Source organism: Lactuca serriola, chromosome 4 (assembly GCF_051521515.1).
Source record: "Lactuca serriola cultivar US96UC23 chromosome 4, Lser_US96UC23_V15, whole genome shotgun sequence".
In the NCBI taxonomy this organism is placed as follows: Eukaryota; Viridiplantae; Streptophyta; class Magnoliopsida; order Asterales; family Asteraceae; genus Lactuca; species Lactuca serriola.
In genome coordinates this window covers 9,284,762-9,303,390 of record NC_136411.1, presented here as the reverse complement: position 1 = coordinate 9,303,390, position 18,629 = coordinate 9,284,762, and the positions used below count along the sequence as shown (strand labels likewise).

The 18,629-nt window shown below is 31.9% G+C and overlaps 1 protein-coding gene across 1 annotated transcript; it reads left to right on the top strand.

Annotated features, from left to right (window-relative positions):
- The first annotated feature begins 10,743 nt into the window (after positions 1-10,743).
- On the top strand, positions 10,744-18,408 carry LOC145101006 (methyl-CpG-binding domain-containing protein 9-like). The gene is made up of 9 exons (XM_079038179.1): positions 10,744-11,110; positions 13,123-14,494; positions 14,569-15,087; positions 15,164-15,466; positions 15,554-15,853; positions 15,953-16,051; positions 16,124-16,552; positions 16,637-17,404; positions 17,501-18,408. Exons 1-9 carry the CDS (start codon positions 10,947-10,949, stop codon positions 18,221-18,223), a joined length of 4,677 nt encoding a protein of 1,558 aa, XP_078894305.1. The 5' UTR covers positions 10,744-10,946; the 3' UTR covers positions 18,224-18,408.
- The last annotated feature ends 221 nt before the right edge of the window (positions 18,409-18,629 follow it).

Sequence of the window (18,629 nt, the reverse complement as noted above, 5' to 3'; positions counted from 1 at the left end):
CATATTCCGCACTATGAGATCTTCCTGGGGATTTGTACTCTAACATTATTATGTTCATGAAAATGTTTTCCACATGTGATATCTTTTATGAAATGTTATGATCGGTGAACATTTTTATTTCTAAATGCTTTACTAAGTATATGTTTAAAAATGAAATTTTTGGCTCGTATTTTTGGGATGTTACAAGTTGGTATCAGAGCCCTGGTTCGAGGGATTCGGACACGCTTTCGGGGGTGTCTGAACTCAAATCGAAAACTATCTTGGATTTATTTTTGGGATGTTACAAGTTGGTATCAGAGCCCTGGTTTATACTTTGCTTTTCTAAGCATTTGTAGTTTTCAGTTTAGGACCGAAAACCGTCTTGGATTTATTTGTAGCTTGGACCGAAAACTCATTTGTTTTCGGTCAAGTAATTGGGTTTTCGGTCTGGGCCTTGGGTTTTAGTCCATAAGTATAAATAGGGTGCAAGGGGTGTGTTTGAGATAGATTTTTGAGAAGGGGGAACCATACTGTGGAGGGAGTTCTAGAGAGAGAAAGTGAGTGAGAAGTGTGTGAATCTAACGTATGGAGTTCCAATCATATAACCATATTGTGGAGGTTATTATAGAGAGAGAAAGTGAGTAAGAAGTGTGTGAATCTAATGTATGGAGTTTCAATCATATCATTTTATCTTGCATCATCCACTTGATTGGGATTCCGCACCATCAAGTGGATTGAATTGATAGTCAAGCGAATTTATGCATCTAGAATTATGGCTTAACATTTCCTTGATGTACGATCTCATGACCTTAATTCTGCAACTGATAGGTTAACTGGGGGGGGGGGGGGGGTTGATGAAATAGGTTTGTATAAAATTGTTTTATTGCTTTTTATCTGTCAGTCATATGTTGCTACCTTTACGTGATTGGAAGAGATTTGACCTAAAACACAACATATGCAACTTTATTTCTATGCACCTTCTTATCAATGCATTTCTTCCTATTTGTTAGTCATATGATGTCTCCTTTGTGTGATTCAAACAATTCGACCTGGAACATAGCATATGCAACATTCTATCTCTCAACCCCTCTATATGCGTCAGTCACATGTTGTCCCCTCTACGTGATTGGAAGAGATCCGACCTGGGGCACAACATATGCACTTCTAAATCTGTCTTCTTTCTTAATAATTGTCTACTCATCTAAAGTAATGAATTCTTTAGAAGCACTTGATTTCCAGGGTATATCGGGAAGTGGGAAACATATTCTAGTGCAATTAAAATTGAACCATTTAATAAGTTGTCTATAGCTCTCGCTATTGAATTTAAGTGGACTACAATATCATTGGTCATCGTCAGCTGAATGGTCTACTTAGGTATATAGGTACATCCGTCTTGTCACTTATAACCTATCCAATTTGTCAACATCCTTTGTGTTTAAGTGGACCACAATACCGACAATTGATCAGATCTAAACATGCAGGTGTGTGCTGATAAACGATATTGAATTGCTTGACAACTTTGATCCCAAAAGTTTTAAATTTAGTCATTATTTTTGTTTTTGTTAAATTTGTTCATATTTTCTTATATACACAAATTTAAGGGGGATAATTAAAATTTAAAAAAAAATCAAATAAAAATCAAAAAACAAAAAATCCAAAAATAATTTTGTTTTTGTTTCTATTTCATTTTTTTTTCAGAAAATATGAAAAATACAAAAATATTATGTGTTGACTTTGTTTTTAGTTTTGATTTTATCTCAAAATTTTCTTCGTCTTGAAAAGTGAATTCAGATGTAGATGGGACTCATGGAGACTGTATCGAGATTTTCTGAGCCAAGGCTTCATCAGTGATTGTCGAAGAGTATTTATTCGAAGGAACAAGAAATGAAGATTATTCTTTCAACATACAATCTTTCAAACCCATAAGAAAGGTGAAGCTGTACTTGAAGATTATGTGACAGATTGCATTGAAGCCTCCTCAATCAATTTGCTGCTATCTATGTACCTGGTGAAGTGATCTAGAAGATTCAATTTCTCTGTTATTCTCTCTGAAGATTCTCAAGCTAAATGTACAAATTTTCGAGAATCCTTACAAGAAGCCTCCACACTCAACGTGCGTTCAATGTCAAATTTTGAAGAAATACCCAATAGTTCAAGATGAAGTCACTTACATAGAAGATTCATATGTTCATTTTGAAGCTGTGAAGAAATCGAAGACAAACGCTGAAGCCAAGCTCATATTGTAGATTGAAAAGAAAAGCAAGCTACAAACCTAGGGGGAGTTTGTTGGATCAAAAGAAAAGAAAGCTATAAACCAAAGGGGAGATTGTTGTGTCAAAAATATGGCTTATACTTTGCTTTTCTAAGCATTTGTAGTTTTCGGTCTAGGACCGAAAACCGTCTTGGGTTTTACTATAGCTTGGACCGAAAACTCATGGATTTTTGGTATGGGTATTGGGTTTAGGCTTTGGGTTTTACCCATATGTATATATAGTGGGATATTAGGAGTGTTTGGTAGCATGAGAGAAAAAGTGGTCCATATCAAAAAGGGAAACCATTGTTGTGGAGGGGAGGGAGTTCTAGAGATACAAAGTAGAGAGAAGTGTGTGAATCTTATATATGGAGTTTCAATCATATCATTAATTCATTGAGATTCATCAAGTTCTTCTTCTTCTTCACCATTCTATCTTGTATCATCCACTTGATTGAGATTTCGCACCATCAAGTGGATCGGATTGATACGTCAAGCGAATTTAGGGACTTACAATTCTAATTGTTAAAATGAAAACATATTTTAATGAGTTACACATATCTCTAAATATTATTAAAAGAGAACTCTTAATTCATTATTGAAGCAATCAGGACCTTTGATTGTATTTCAATTCTATGATTTCCACCCTTAGATCAAATTGCTGACATCATCTTCCCAAAATATAATCCAAACATTTAATTATAGAATCTTTAAATTTAGCAATTACATTTCAAATACAATTACATTTAATTATAGAATCTATCAATACTTTCTAAAATATATTTCACAATTCGAACACAATTACATTTAATTATAGAATCTTTAAAATCAACAATTATGTTATCGATTAAAGCATATCATTCTATTTACATATAAGATATCAGTTTCTCCATAAATCTGGCCAAAAAACATGAATAGCCGCCCCGCCCCATCTTTCTCCTCTATTTTTCTCTCTTAAACCATAATTCTCTAATACTCTTCGTCCGAATGTCAATGGTTGTGCTTCAATTGATGCTATGTGTGTTCATAACAGAATGTAGCGCCATAAGGTGGTTCCTTTTTACTCATGTATTCTTAGAATTTACGTATTGCCTCTTCCTGCATCTCCAATAATAACACCTATGTTTTGACTTCACACAAATCTCTACAAACTGAAGCATGCATCTCCTTCAAGACATCTTTTGACGATCTATGCCATCATTAATCCTAATTAATATTGTTCATAATTTAACTCCCTTATTTATAGTTTTTCGCTTCAAAATTCAAACCCGTTTAGTTTTTTTTAACTCAGTAAATAAGCATATTAATAATTATGTTATCTTTAGTATATATTAAAACTAAAATCTTATGACATCATCTTAAACAATTTGGGCTCTTGAATGTATTTCAATCCTATGTTTTCCACTCTTAGATTAAATTGCTGACATCATCCTCCTAAAATGGAATGTATTTAATTCTATTAAGAGATTTCCACAAAATTAACTTACATCCATTGAAATGGGTTGTATTGAATTCTAATAAAAGATTCCCAAATTTTAAATCTTGAATTTTCGGTTATCAAGGTTTTAAAATGGTCAACTTTAAAAACATATTACTAAAACCATTTCAATTAAGGCATTAAATATCAATCATTAATATAAATCCGTTTATATTAGTAAATCATTAATATAAAATCCATTTTTCTTAGGAAACCATTAATACCAAGAAATCATATTCAAATTATCACATACATATACGATTCATCTTTGAATTTCCGGTTGACACTTATTTTCAATCGTTGCTTTTCTTCAAATCTTCTCTTACAACATCATTTTTATTGCTTATAACTTTCATCATCATTCTCTGCTTCAAACCTTTGTTGTTGTGCCCTAGAAGGTCAGTACCTTCTTTCGCTTTTTTATATTTTTTCGATTGTTTTTTTGTTCCTGTATCAAATATATGTATTCATATATTTTAATTTTCTTTGTCACAAATTACATGAAATCGGTTAACTACTTTTCTAAAACTTTTCAAATAAATAGGAAAATATATTACATACATTTACTCCAGAAAAAATAATAATGTACTTTGATGGAAACCAGTTAAAACACAATATAGCAAACTACTTTGATGGAATGACAAATGCACCCGACCATTTTCCTGTACATTGTAATAAACTTTTTTGTGTATTCGATTAGCATGATACTTCCATTTTTTTTATCCTAAGGGTAAATCATTATTTTAGTATATACAATGTTCATCAGAATGGTAAATTAGTAATTTAATTTAAACATTGATCAAATGATGAGCTGTTACTATTTCTGTTTGTTTGATTATCTCAACTTGGTTAATGTTTTTTTATTATATATAATATCTCAAATTTGTTGACTGAATTACATGGATTGCAATCTTGATATAGAATTCAAATAATCTGTTAAGATAAATATATGGTAATACTGAATGGAAAATGAAGGATAAGGGTATAACAGGAATAAAGAAATATTTTTAGTGTTTAAATGTAAATTAATATCCTAATATGTTGGTTGAATTAGAACATTCTAACTTTTAATTGAAATCATAACTAAAGGTTATTGATATTGTTGGAGTGATTTTTTTAAATGCTAAGTATGATTTTAAGGTTTAGGGACAGAAAGGTAAATTTATTTGGGATAGAATAAAGAAGGAAGGTTCGAAATTACCTTTTGAAGGTATCAATAAACTCCTAAATTTATGTGATTTATTTTAATCTAATTGCAAATTAGATGTAGGAAACCTTTAAGTAAGGAAATATAAGGGAAAAAGGGTAATTCGACTTAGGAAACTAGAAAAGCATTGGGCTAGAAAAGCAATTCAACAATAAATATTGAGATGACATGTGTACTAAAATGATTCTTTTTGCATGATACTTCCATTTTTTATCCGAAGGCTAAATCATTAATTTAGTATGGAAAATGTTCATCAGAAGGGTAAATCAATAATTTAATTTAAAAATGGGTCAAATCAGTTGTTGCTACTATTTCTGTTTGTTTAATTATCTTAACTTGGTTACTATTTCTGACCTTATTGTCAAATATAATAACTTCATATTATACCATTTTTAGGAATGTACTTTTAAAGTACATTGTTATACAATTTTTAACAGTAACCTGTTGTAATTTTTTCATGTTTTAAATGTCTCTTTTAATTTAGCTTTTATTCAATATTAAGGGGATAAATTTTATAAACAAATTAATCTAGAAGGGGTTAAACAATAATTATTCTAATTTGTATATATTTTTGTAGAGTAAATACAACCATTCAAAGATTGTTTTCTATGACTAACAAAATTATGTTTCTATATTTGAAATCTCATAAAACATTACATAAGGTTATTTTGGCTTAACATATTACATCATTCAGTCTAGATTAAGTCAAACAAAACAACAATGTATAATTTTTCATATTAAATGATTAACATATTAACTTGGACTCGATCCTCAACAACCTCTACAAACTGCAATAGCTATGTTATTTTTTTTACAAATTATAGCAACATACTTACCATGAAAAAAAACTTTTAATTTTAAAATAAAACTTAGTTTTTTACCGGTAATAATATATACAACATTTAATATCAACATCCTTGCCTACCAGTTTCTCTAAATATTAATCCATGAACCATATGAAAAGTAGGCTAAAAAGTTGGAAACTAAATTAGGAATGATCCTATTTCCTTAAATATAAGATTTATGGTATTATAGACAAATTTTTTATTTGATTATTAAATTTTATATGTGGTCTTATTTATATGGTATAATCAAATTGTATAATTACAATTAACATTTTTTTTTATTAAACTTTGTATGTAGGTATGAAACAATAATAAGTATATTTTTTAAGGAATGTTGTTCAAAATTATTTGCATAATCTGAATACATATTAATTTAGTTCATTTCCTATACTTTCCTGTAACATTGGATTTTTTTTTTGTCATGTTACATTCAAAAGATGAGTTATTAGAATAGGCACCTTAGGTGTTTGATGAAATGTCTTAAAGAATCTGACACAAGTTTTCTACGCTCACCTCACAACCTGGTATAAAATTTGATTTTATTTTTTTCTAGATTTTTAGAATCATGTGTTTTTATTATTTGCAACTTTATAGTGTTACATGTTTTTTTTGTCTTATCCTCAGGTTTTTCTATCTCTGATTGGGCTTCATTTTTTATATTTATTGTAAATTATTGATTCAATCTATTGCACTTTGTTATGACTTTTATCAACGTGATAAGATTCTAATATATTGTCCATTTCTTGATCTTTTAGAAAAAGATGTTCTAACTGTATTATCATCTACGACCGTGGTATTCTATTTTGTTGATAAAGTGATCTGTGATTTGGCTAGGATGGTTTTTACAGATTATGTTTGGCTTGATAATTGTTCCTATCATCAAAAAATACATCCAACAAAAAGTGAAAGACAATTTTTTAAATTAATACCCTCATCTAACTATAAAAGATCTTTTTTCAACTTTGATGGCATGTATAAAAGTTTTGGCTGAATTTTCAATTTTTCGGCATATTATAGGTTATGAGTTAAATAATGATATCAGATATTTGGACAATCAGGTTTTCTTCGGTTCTTAAATTATTTTGCAGAAAGTGGTCTAATTTGGTATTATTGATCTCACAAAAGGCAAGTCTCATGTCTCTTTTAGCGTATCCATTGAGTTTAAAAGTTTCTTGTCTATATTTGTTTTAAAAAAATGTTAATCTTGATTTAATGAATGTAGGCCAGCAGTTAGTAAAGATGCAAGAAGAGCAAAATATTAAATATGGGATGATCATGACTATGTCAAGCCAAAATAAAATTCTAAAATAACAAATGCTAAATTCAAAAGGTAAGCACTTGTAATACAAAATACATATTATGCTTCCCAAATAAATAACCAAAAACTAACCTCTTCCACAAATAAATTACATTTTAACTAACATCAATAAATTATGATTACACTCTCTTGATTTTTAATTATATATTATAGAGAGTTGGTTAATATATAGTTAGTATTTTTGTATTGGTATCGGTTTTGAACTACAAAATCTATATTCAAATAATAAAAATGAAATGAAACATATACGATGGTAATAATGCAAAAATAACCTTCAAATTTGGTTTGATACAAAAAAATTGTCTAAAACTTATTTCTAAAAGCAACAAGAAATAACAACAAACTTTCAAAAAGAAATAAGAAATTGCAACAAACTTTTCAAAACTATCAAGAATGTATAACATAGGATGATAATAATGCTAAAAAACACCAAGTTTGGTTTGATGCGAAAAAAAATAAGTTTATTTGAAAGTAGGATTGCAGTAATATTAAAAGAACCTATATGTTTTTTTTATCTTATTCAAAAATGCTCGAAACATACTTTTAAACCAGCAAGAAATAACAATGAAATTTTAATTCATCTTGAATAGCCATTTAATAACTATATGTAAAAGATATGAATACTCAACAGTTAAGACCAGTCCTTACTCAAATGTCCGCAAATGTCTTGAAGTAAGCATTATTTTTTCCATTATTTTATCATTATCATAAAATTAAAAAAAAATTAAAAAAAACATCCTCTTGTGTTTAAATTGTTTAATTCGTATCATAATAACAAGTAAGTTATATGTCGGTTATGTATTTTGACATTTTCAATGAGTCACAGACAATAACTAAATCGAGCAAACATAACTGTTTTTATATTTATTGGTAAGAGTTTCCTTATATTTAATATTGTGGGGTGTTTATGTGGTTTATTTCGAATGAACATAAATAAGTTTCTATTTTTTGAAATAAACAATTATATTTCGCAATATAACCATAAAATAACAATGTATTTTGAAAGTATATTGTCAAATGTTGGATTATATTTGCGTAGACCCGCTTTCGCGCATGGTAAACTATATGTAGTTGTTTCCCGTATCACAAGTAAAAAATGTTTGAAGTAACTTTATGACGAAGAAGGTCGTTCAACTAATAAAAAAATATTGTTTAAGAAGAGGTTCTTCAACGACTATATATATATATATATATATATATATATATATATATATATATATATATATATATATATATATATATGCCAATTTCAGTGTATTTTCCATCTATTTCAATAATACTAACAACCTTGATTTTTTTTAATTACTCTGCAATATCTATATACACTTATATTTTATTTATGTGTTCCCCGCATTTAACGCGGGTAATAATCTAATTCATCCATAAAAATGTTTACCAAAAAAGAAAAAAGCGACATGTTTTGATTCTTGTTTTCCAACAACGGCAAGAAGCGAAAATCGAATAATGAGGTCGTTATGAAATATGAACAATAAATGAGCATGTTAACATTGCAAAACACCTTTTCTTGAACAATCATATTAGTCCGATTTGAAAAACAAACAAAAAATCACCGCCCTCCTGTTCTTATGGAAATACTAACAAAAGATCACCCGGTTTTGAGCTATTTGTTTGCAATTAGGCATATATAAGTTGGCATTAGACTATACCCATTGGTAAATAAGTTGACATTTGTAACTTGATTTATCCTATTTAGTAAATATGTTCAACGAATGTTATATATTTTTATGTCTATTTTTTATATTTTTATATCTTAAGTAAATTAATTATTTGTTTTGAAAAGAAAAATAATTTTAATAACTTTATTTGAATACAAAAACTATAAATTATATTTATTTATTAAAAAATGATTTCAATGGGGTTGTTAATGAGAGTGAAAGTTCGGATTTAGTTGGTTTTATAAATGGAAGAAAAATATTTTTAGTGAATCATTTGGATGAGTTGTGAGTAAGGATAATCTTATAGCTTTGAGAAAAATATTTAATTGTTTATCATATAACATTAAACTATATGATATATCAAAACAAAAAGATATTATTAATGAAAATTAAATGCAAGTTTGTACAATACCAATTTAGTCATTTAATAAATATAAATAAAAAAAAATATATATTTTTGTATGATTTTTTATACAATTCAACCCAACATTTAGTCGTCTATTAACTCAACTTAATAATATATTAAAACCAACCAACCATTAGCAATTAGTTAAGGATGAAGAGAGATATAGGAAAGATAACAAAGCAAACAGAGGCTTAGGTGCTGTTTATTTTTTCTGAGACAAAATGTATGCAGTCTGCGGATCATATCTGTAGACCTCTGCAGTAGAAGAGGTAGACCAAACGTCTGCAGTCTGAAAAAAAAAGGATGTTTGTTTTTTTAAGATCTGCAGGCTACTAAAAAAAAAGATGTTTGTTTTTTTAGATCAACTTTTATGTATTATTGTATAGAAAATAAAAATAAAAATGATATGAATTAACGTATATATTTGATAAAACCAACAACTTTGGTTACAAAGTTATAACTAAACATTATAATTAGTGATCAAAGAATTTGATACATAAATGGATAAAAATAAACTTCGATTTTTTCAATTAAATCCATTAAAAACGTACCATAAATATTTTTTCGAGAAATTGACGATACTGTATTAAATAATGTTTTACAAAATTTGGCAAAAAAATATAAGAATATATTATGATTTTTTTTCATATTTATATAAACAACTTCAACGACTATTATTGTAATAAATTTGTCAAAAATATCATGTTTGTATTGTCGAACGTTCTTTTTTTTAATTTTTTTTTTAATTTTTTTTTAAGTTTTGTATTTTTTTTCAAATTGTTTATCATTAATAAAGTTGGAAAAATATAAATTAAAAAAAATAAAGATATATATGTTTTTTTAGGCTAGAAGATGTCTGAAGATGTTAGAAGACTCTGGTCCACGTGTGCGTCAAGAAGAGGACGCACATACATTTTTAGGTATGCAGTCTTCAGAAAAACAAACAATCTGCGAAGACTAATGTCTGCGCGTGGTCTGCGCGACGTAGACAGAAGAGGCCACACAGATCTGCAAACAAAAAACAAACACTACCTTATTAGAAACATTTTCGTTAACAGAACAAAATTGACGCTTGCAACAGAAAAGATAACCTTTAATTTATAAGTATCTTCTTAATGTTGCAAAACAAATACTAGTTCTACTTAAAATTCATAAAACTTATTCTTTTTTTTTTTTTTTTTTTCTCAGAAATTCTAAAACTTTCTTCTACTAGGCTTTTTTGCTAAACCAGGAGTTTAGTTATATTTTTAGTTATGATAAAACTTGTTTTTTTCAATCATTTTTCTATGATTAAGTTTATTCAATCATTTTTCAAATTTTTTATGTTCCTAAGTTATTTATTTATTTTTTTTCCTAAAAAAAACCTCACTTGAGTTTTCAATAAAATCTCTCATAAAATCAAAGATTTTTTCTTTTGATTCAAAATTGATTTAAGGTCGAGTTGAATTAATTTGAGTGTTTTTAAAATAAAAAATAAAAAATAAAAAATTATATAGTAAAGTAATCTTACTTTTTAAATGGAATCGGATCCGGGTAGTTCACCCGTACCCGGAAACAGTGCCCATACAGTGGCGTTGGAGCTCGATTTGAACGAAACCCCACTCCCTTCTCCCCGAGAAGAAGCTGAGGGTGGTAATGGCGACGGGTTTACGGCGGATCACCGGTGTGGCTTATGTTGTGAGGAGAAAGGGTAGGTGGTGGTATGCTGTGAGTGTGCAAAACATTTTCAAATAGAGTGTTTTAGGGGGAGACTAGGGGGAAGGGAGTGGACGTGCTCCGAGTGTTTGATGGAATGCAACAGAGAGAAGAGGTTGCGACGAACTGTATCCGCTACTAGTGGTGGCGATTTAGGGCTTGTGGACATGAATGTCTCTCCACCGCGTGAGGTTGAAGGTGATGACGCAGGGTTTTGGGTAAATTCGGAGTTAGCCTTCACAAACAGTGCCCCCAAGTATGATCATCCATTCATCTTTTAAAATTCTCAATTGGAGGATGCATATGCGTAGTTTTTTAGTGATACGACTCAAATTTATTTTTAACAATGTCTGCTTGGCTGCTTGCTTTTACTGAGGTTTTCATGGTTTTCTTTGTGTTCTAGAATGATCTACAATGTGTGCTTGCTTTTCCAACAATGAAAAAATATTTTCTAGTGAAATTGTGGTTCAGGAAATGGAATCGGTCTAGTTACTACGATTCAAGTTTGTTTTTTTAACAATGTCTGGGTTTCTATGTGTGTCTGAATGATCTATGATCTGTTAACGGTGGTAAGCAAAACAGGTTTATGATAAAATAGTTGATCCAAAATTTGAAGGATACGTAAAGTTAAAAACTTTGTGCCATTTCCCTAAATCTGGATTTAAGCTTTAGCAATTGCCTATCTAAACATATATATTTGGTCATAAATGTTTACTGTTATGTGATCTACCTTTAAATATCTTAGGAAACAAACAACTTTTGAATCCCCCTACTCATATAGGAAGTGAAAACTAATGGATTTTCTTATTCTATAAATGACACATATTAGGGTGTACTAACACACGTCCAATAGGGTTATACGTTCTTTGCATGTATTAAAAGCATCAGGTAAGAAGCACAAGTTGAGAAGTACATAACTTTGGGTATTGTGAGGAAGCTGGTAAATAAACTATGTGGGGTTAACTATGATTGGTAGATTGTCCATTTCTGATCTAAGTAATGAGGCTCCAACTTGCTACTGGATTTGTACCTCTCACACTTCTAAGGGAGCATCAAGATTCATATAAATTACATTATCAAAGGGTTATGTTAAATGTTAATCCCATTGTTGTCTTTAGATTTCTAAGTAAATTTGAGGATAAGTGGTGATGCCTTGTGTTGTACGGACGATCCACTTATAGAATCATAGGTAATATCATGTGTACTCATTAGGATTGTTCATGGTTTGATGAAATATAAATTTTTTGAATCAATGAAGCTAACCTTAGTTTTTGGTTAACCATAGGTTTAGTTAACCTCTATAGGCAAAACCAAAAGAATCTACTTATGTCTTTGATTCGATAACAATAATAATGTTCACTAATCAACCCCCTCATCCATAAGAATCACTATTATGTTTCCACGGACCAAAATTCTTTTTGTTAGAGCTTTGGGTTCAAATCTCAAGCTACAAAGCACGTTATGTGTGTGTGTGTGTATATATTAAAGAGGTGTGATTCGTTATTATGTGTGCATATATATTAAAGAAGTGTGACTTTTCTTGTTCGAAAATTGCCACCAATATGGTTACATGATACAACCAATATGGAATATCTTGTTTGCAGTGTGGTAATAGTGTTGATCTATTGGAAACAACTTAGTAAATGTCGATTGGGGTTTTGTGTGTTATAAGGTTTTCTTTTTTGGAACTTGGTCGTTTTCTAAGTTGTAAACTCAATATATTGGTTACATGTAAATGTATATTATATGCGTGTAATGATAAGATACCATATTCTCCTACAAACATTTAATGCACAACATATCTACTCTTTCCCTATTTTATTCTTCAAAGTTCTATCTTATTCCTATTACAATCCTAATAACGATGACATCATTGTCTTGTACCTTGAACATTTAAAACTATATATATGAATTGTTGTTGAATGCACATTCAATCACAGTCGACTATTTTGGGACTTCTTATAAAGTTGAGGAAGCAAGTTAAACATGCATATCATGACCCATATAGGTAAAAAGTCATGGCAGGGTAAACAAATGTTTGGATAAGACATAAATGCCATATGTGAAATTTTGTAGTCGGATGCAACTTGTTCTTACATTCGTCAAGCATAATACTAATAGAAAGAATGCAGTGAATCTGAAAGCGTTTATGTTAAAAAAATCAAAATTGAACATTTATTAATTAGTATTCTTCAAGGTAAAAAAACTTGGATGATAATATTATTATACATTTAGTAAAATTAACTTTCCATATCTTTTTGTTTCCAGAATGCAGGATACGTATTGCAATCCCTTCACTAACTTTACTTTAACTTCTTGCAACAACACTCATAGTCTTAGAGATGTTGCAAATGGATTTCCATGTGCAACCACTTCCTACAGCACAAGTACAATACAAACTGCACGCATGAATCTTGATATTGCAACACAGAATGACAATTTAGCTTATTTGAAAGCACTTAAAGACTACATATCTGAACACAGAGGTGTATTGGAAGATGGTTGGTGTGTTAAATTTGAATACTCAGAGACTACTTGCAAAACCTCTCCTTTTTACTGTTCCCCAGATGGAATTAGATACGATTCCATGCCACAAGTTGCTCATCATCTTGGTTTGCTTTCAACTTCCAATTCCATGGATTCAAAAAATGATAACAGAGTGGAGGGTGGATCAAGGTCACTCAGTAATGGTGGAAATGAAGTTGAAGTTGTCCCAATGGAGAATGGTGGTTACAATGGATCAGATTATTCAGTATCATTTCCAGTTCAATTTGAAGACTTGTTTGTTATATCGGTTGGAAAAGTCAACCCAAGGCGTCCATTCCACAACACTCACCAAATCTGGCCAATTGGTTACAAATCCATGTGGCATGATAAGCTTACAGGCTCCATTTTTGTATGTAATGTTCTAGAAGGTGATGATTATGGCCCAATCTTTAGAGTAAATCGTCATCCATGCTCAAAGCAATCACTCCCCAATGCTTCAACAGTAATCTACAAAAAGCCTAAATCAGATGAGAATGAGATAGCAAGCTCAGAATCTCACCATGATACACCTTCTGATAATAGCTTCATCAATGGTGATGTTATTGGTGAATTCATGGTTGAAGGGAGATCCACATCATCTGCATGGAAGATGGTTTTGGAAACCCTAATTTGTGCATGCCATCACGCCTTTCAAGATTTGAGTGTTGTGAACTTTCATTGTAACCATAATGATAACAGGCAACAGTTTTATGGTTCATATGGTGTTGATTCGTTAGACAAATTTGGTTGTTTGACTTTGACTAGTGGTTCTGTTGACCGCATCCCGGAATTGATTTTGACCACAGAGCAACTTGAAGTTTCTTGTATGGTGATACGGAGATGGTTGGAAATGGATAGATTTGGTTTGGATGCAGAGTTTGTACAAGAACTCATACAACAGCTTCCTGGAGTTGGTGCTTGTTCTGAATATAAATATTTGGATGCCAGATGTCAAAATTCGATTGCACGAACTGTTGGAAGTGGATTTTTTTCGGTTTTACATACACAGAGAATGATATCAGATAGTCTCACAGAAACCTGTAAAAGACTCGGCCCACCTGGCAATACAATTCCTTCTAACCTTCCTCCTTATTTAATTGGGGATGTTCTCCAGGTAACTGAATATTTGGTTTTGGTGTATTATTTTCAATTTCTTGAAAGTTTCATCCGGTTATTTTTCTTTTTCAGGTCTATGAGTTCTGCTTGCAGTTTCATAAAGTTCTTGGACAAGATGCACCTCTCTCTAGACAAAATCTTGAAAAGGAGCTACTGGATCCATGGGTTGATACAGGCATGATGCAGAATAGTGTTACCTCATGTTCCAGAATTACCCCTGATACAGGCATGATGCTCTCAAACTTTCATATGACAATGCTGAAGGTGCTAGTGGAAGATATACTATCAAAAGTTACAATATACGATCCATTTGGTGCCATGGAATCCAAGTCAAGGAAAGGGAGGAAGAAAAACATGGACATGACAGTTTCTAGCAAAAAGGGCAATCCTGGTATATTTCCTATTAATGAAATTACTTGGCCAGAGGTAGCCAGGAGATACATTTTGGTTCTGTTATCCATGGATGATAATTATGAAGCTCCCGATCTCACAAACCGTGAGTTTGATCAAGTTTTCCATTGCTTGAATGGTGATGGGGGCCCACTTTGTGGTTCTCTTACAGGAATGGCTGTAATCGAGGCGGATGCAATGGTAGAGTGAAATTACTTATATACCCTTTATCTGTTTGTGTTTATAATAACTGTTACTGACTTTATGTTGTTTTCAGATTCTAGCAGAGGCCTCGAAGAAAATATTTTCTTCTGTGAAGAGTAAAATTGGAGATTTCATCATTGACAATGATCTTGATGTCAATGACTGTGTGAGGGAGACAAAAAGAATTGACAACAAATGTCCAGAGTGGATAAAGGTTCTAGAACCTATAAGAAGACAACCTACAAACGTGGGGGCAAGAATAAGAAACCGTGTTTTCAAATCATTAGAAAAAGATCCACCAGAATGGGCGAAAGAGATGCTGTTAAGATCCATAAGTAAAGATGTCTACAAGGGTAATGCATCGGGACCCACAAAGGTTCGTGCTTTTTAAACTGACAAATTTCATCCCTTTTGTTTATTTTCTGTAAACTGAGTGAGTTTTTCAAAAATGGAGTTGAAACAGAAAATTGTTGTATCGGTTCTTGATAAAGTGAGAGATGAAACTCCATTGACCAAGAAGAAAGTCAAAGAAAGCCGAGTTGTGAGGACAGTATCTGATGTGATCATAAAAAGGTGTCGTATGGTGCTACGTGCTGTTGCTGCTGAAGATGAAAACAAAGCTTTTTTTGGTTTCATGAAACCAAATGAATTTGATGATGTTGTGACAGTTGCACGTCGTTTGGATTTTAGAACAATTGACCTCAGATTGGATGCAGGCTTCTATGATCATTCCCATCAATCTTTCATCGAGGATGTTCGCGAGGTATTCCCAAACTACCCTTACTTTGCTATTTTGATCATAAACTTTTTGCATATGGAGAAAAATGTGGGCTAAATCTGACATTTTGTCATCTTTTGACAGGTTTGGGAAAACTTACGAATAACATACAGGAACAAACCCAAATACATCGACTCCATAGAAGCAATTTCAAGAAAGCTTGAAGAACTATACAAACAAGAGGTTAGTTTAGTTGAATTTTTTAGGGTTAAATGCAGAAAAATAGGATAATATTTTATCCTTTTCATGATCCAGGTACTTACATTGGTGAGCAAAACCATGGATTATGGGAACAATCCGTTTGAAGAAACAAAAAAAGAGCTAAACATGATGATCATAGACACAATTTCAAGCACACTATTCATTGCACCATGGGAAGATGGGATTTGCAGAGTATGTGGAAAAGACGAAAATGACCATATTTTGCTTTTATGTGATCGATGTGATGCAGAGTATCATACTTACTGCTTAGATCCCCCTCTTCAAAGGGTTCCAAAAGCAAGTTGGTATTGCCCTCCATGCATTTCTTTCATTACAAGTCAAACCATGTCACGTGAAGATGATCATGCTGGGCCCACAAAGAAGAAAAGTCAAAGAGAGTTTACTCGAATTGGTTTAGAGGAACTTGCAGATTTAGCAGATGCCATGGAGTCAATGGAGTATTGGGAACTTGGTGTTAAAGAGGTTTGTCTATTTTAGACATTCTACTTTCAATCTTTTTCTTATAAATAAATAAATAAATAAAAGTTTGTTGCTATTTTTTTGCAGAGGGTTTTCCTTCTACAGTTCTTGTGTGATGAGTCTTTGAGTTCAACTGTGATTCAAAATCACATGAGTGCAGATGGTTGTTGCAATTTTCAAAAAAACTTTTTGGGCCGGGATTCAGATGGAAGACTTTATTGGGTTTTGGGTAGGCCCGAAAGGGTATTTATGTCCGGCCCACACAGTGTAGGTGAAGTGTGTGAAAGTTCTTCTTGTGCATGGGTTTGCTATGAATCAGATGGTGAAATTGAGGCTCTGCTTGAATGGCTGGAAGATGATGATGCAAAAGAGAAACAACTGAAAGAAAACATTAAGAAATGGCAAAGGAACAAATCAAGTGATTTAAATGATGATGATCACAGTGTTGGTCAAGTTGCACTTCAGTTGAGGTCGTCGGTTCATGCGAGGGCAGAATTGGAAAAGAAATTTGGGAAAATATTCCGGTGTGATTGCTTGGAATTAGTGGGACCTACTCGACACCATTGTTTTTCATGCCACTCTACATTTTCAACTAACGAGCCGGCTCATCAGTGTGAGGCCAAGGGTATAATTGGAAAAAACCCGTCTGAAGTTGATGGGGGTATAATCGGAAATAACCGCTTGTCTATCGCAACAGTAGCTGGGAAAGCTTATGAAATTCTTCAATTTCTTAAAATAATTTTACTGGATATTGAAGCTGCTCTTCCGGATGAAGCTTTTAGACCTTCAAGAAAAGACCCCAACAGGCTACGAATTTGGCGGGCGTTTTTGAAATCAGCTAAATCAATTTCTGAGGTGAGTTTGTTAAAATTACCATTTTGCCCTTATTTTAGTATTTTCGTTAAATTATCTATAACAGTTGCTTTGAAACATGATTGGCTTTTTTTTCAGATGGTTGAAGCAGCTATTATCTTAGAGGACATGATTAAAACAGAGTACTTAAGAAAGGAATGGAGGTATTGGTCATCACCTTCAGCTGCTGCTAAAATCTCCACCATTTCGGCTCTTGCCCTACAAATTTACGCCCTTGATGCCGCCATATTTTATGAGAAGCCACCACCTCTGCCGCCAGTGGACCTGCCGGAATCCCTAACGCCGGGGAATTTGGAGTCAAAGGAGGAAATTCCTACAAAGTCAAACTTGAAGAGCATCCGAAAGTCAGGCAGCTTAACAATAGAATTAGTAATGCCAGGGAATTCCGAGTCAAAGGAAGAAACCCCCAAAAAGTCAAAGCTGAAAAGAAGCCCAACAATGGAATTAGTAATGCCGATGAATTCCGAGTCAAAGGAAGAAACCCCCAAAAAGTCAAAGTTGAAAAGAAGCCCAACAATGGAATTAGTAATGCCGATGAATTCTGAGTCAAAGGAAGAAACTCCCAAAAAGTCAAAGATGAAGGACAACCGGAAGTCAAGCAGCCCAACAATGGAATTAGTAATGCCAGGGAATTCTGAGTCAAAGGAAGAAACTCCCAAAAAGTCAAAGATGAAGAGCAACTGGAAGTCAAGCAGCTCAACAATGGTGACAATATTAGATGAGTCAGAACCCATCAAGAATTTTATACCCAAAAGCAGATCAAGGAAGGAGGAGCTTGATGTTTTTAACTTTAGTGATTAAGAATTTAATGGTTATTTTAGTGTTGTACATTTATCAAGCCCCTGCTAGAAGCACAAAAGACCCTTTAATCCTTGATTGTTGTTGTTGTGTGTTAATCTACTTTCGTATTGATTATGTCTGAGGGGTGTTAATTAATTGTTATCAAGAGGTTAATTAGAGAAACCAAAACAAGTTTCAACTTTCAATGTTGTGGGCTTTAGTTTTGCATAATCTTTCTATTTACTTTAATTTGTTATATGGGTTTTTAGAGGTACAAGTATGGAATGTGATTTTTAATCCATACAAGTTTTCATATTTGGGAACTATTTGAATGTAGTCCAACTTTGGGAAACTATTCAAGTTTCAGGTATCCAAATGGGCTTAAAACAAGTTTGTAATTGAAGTTATAGAGTGACATTGTCATATA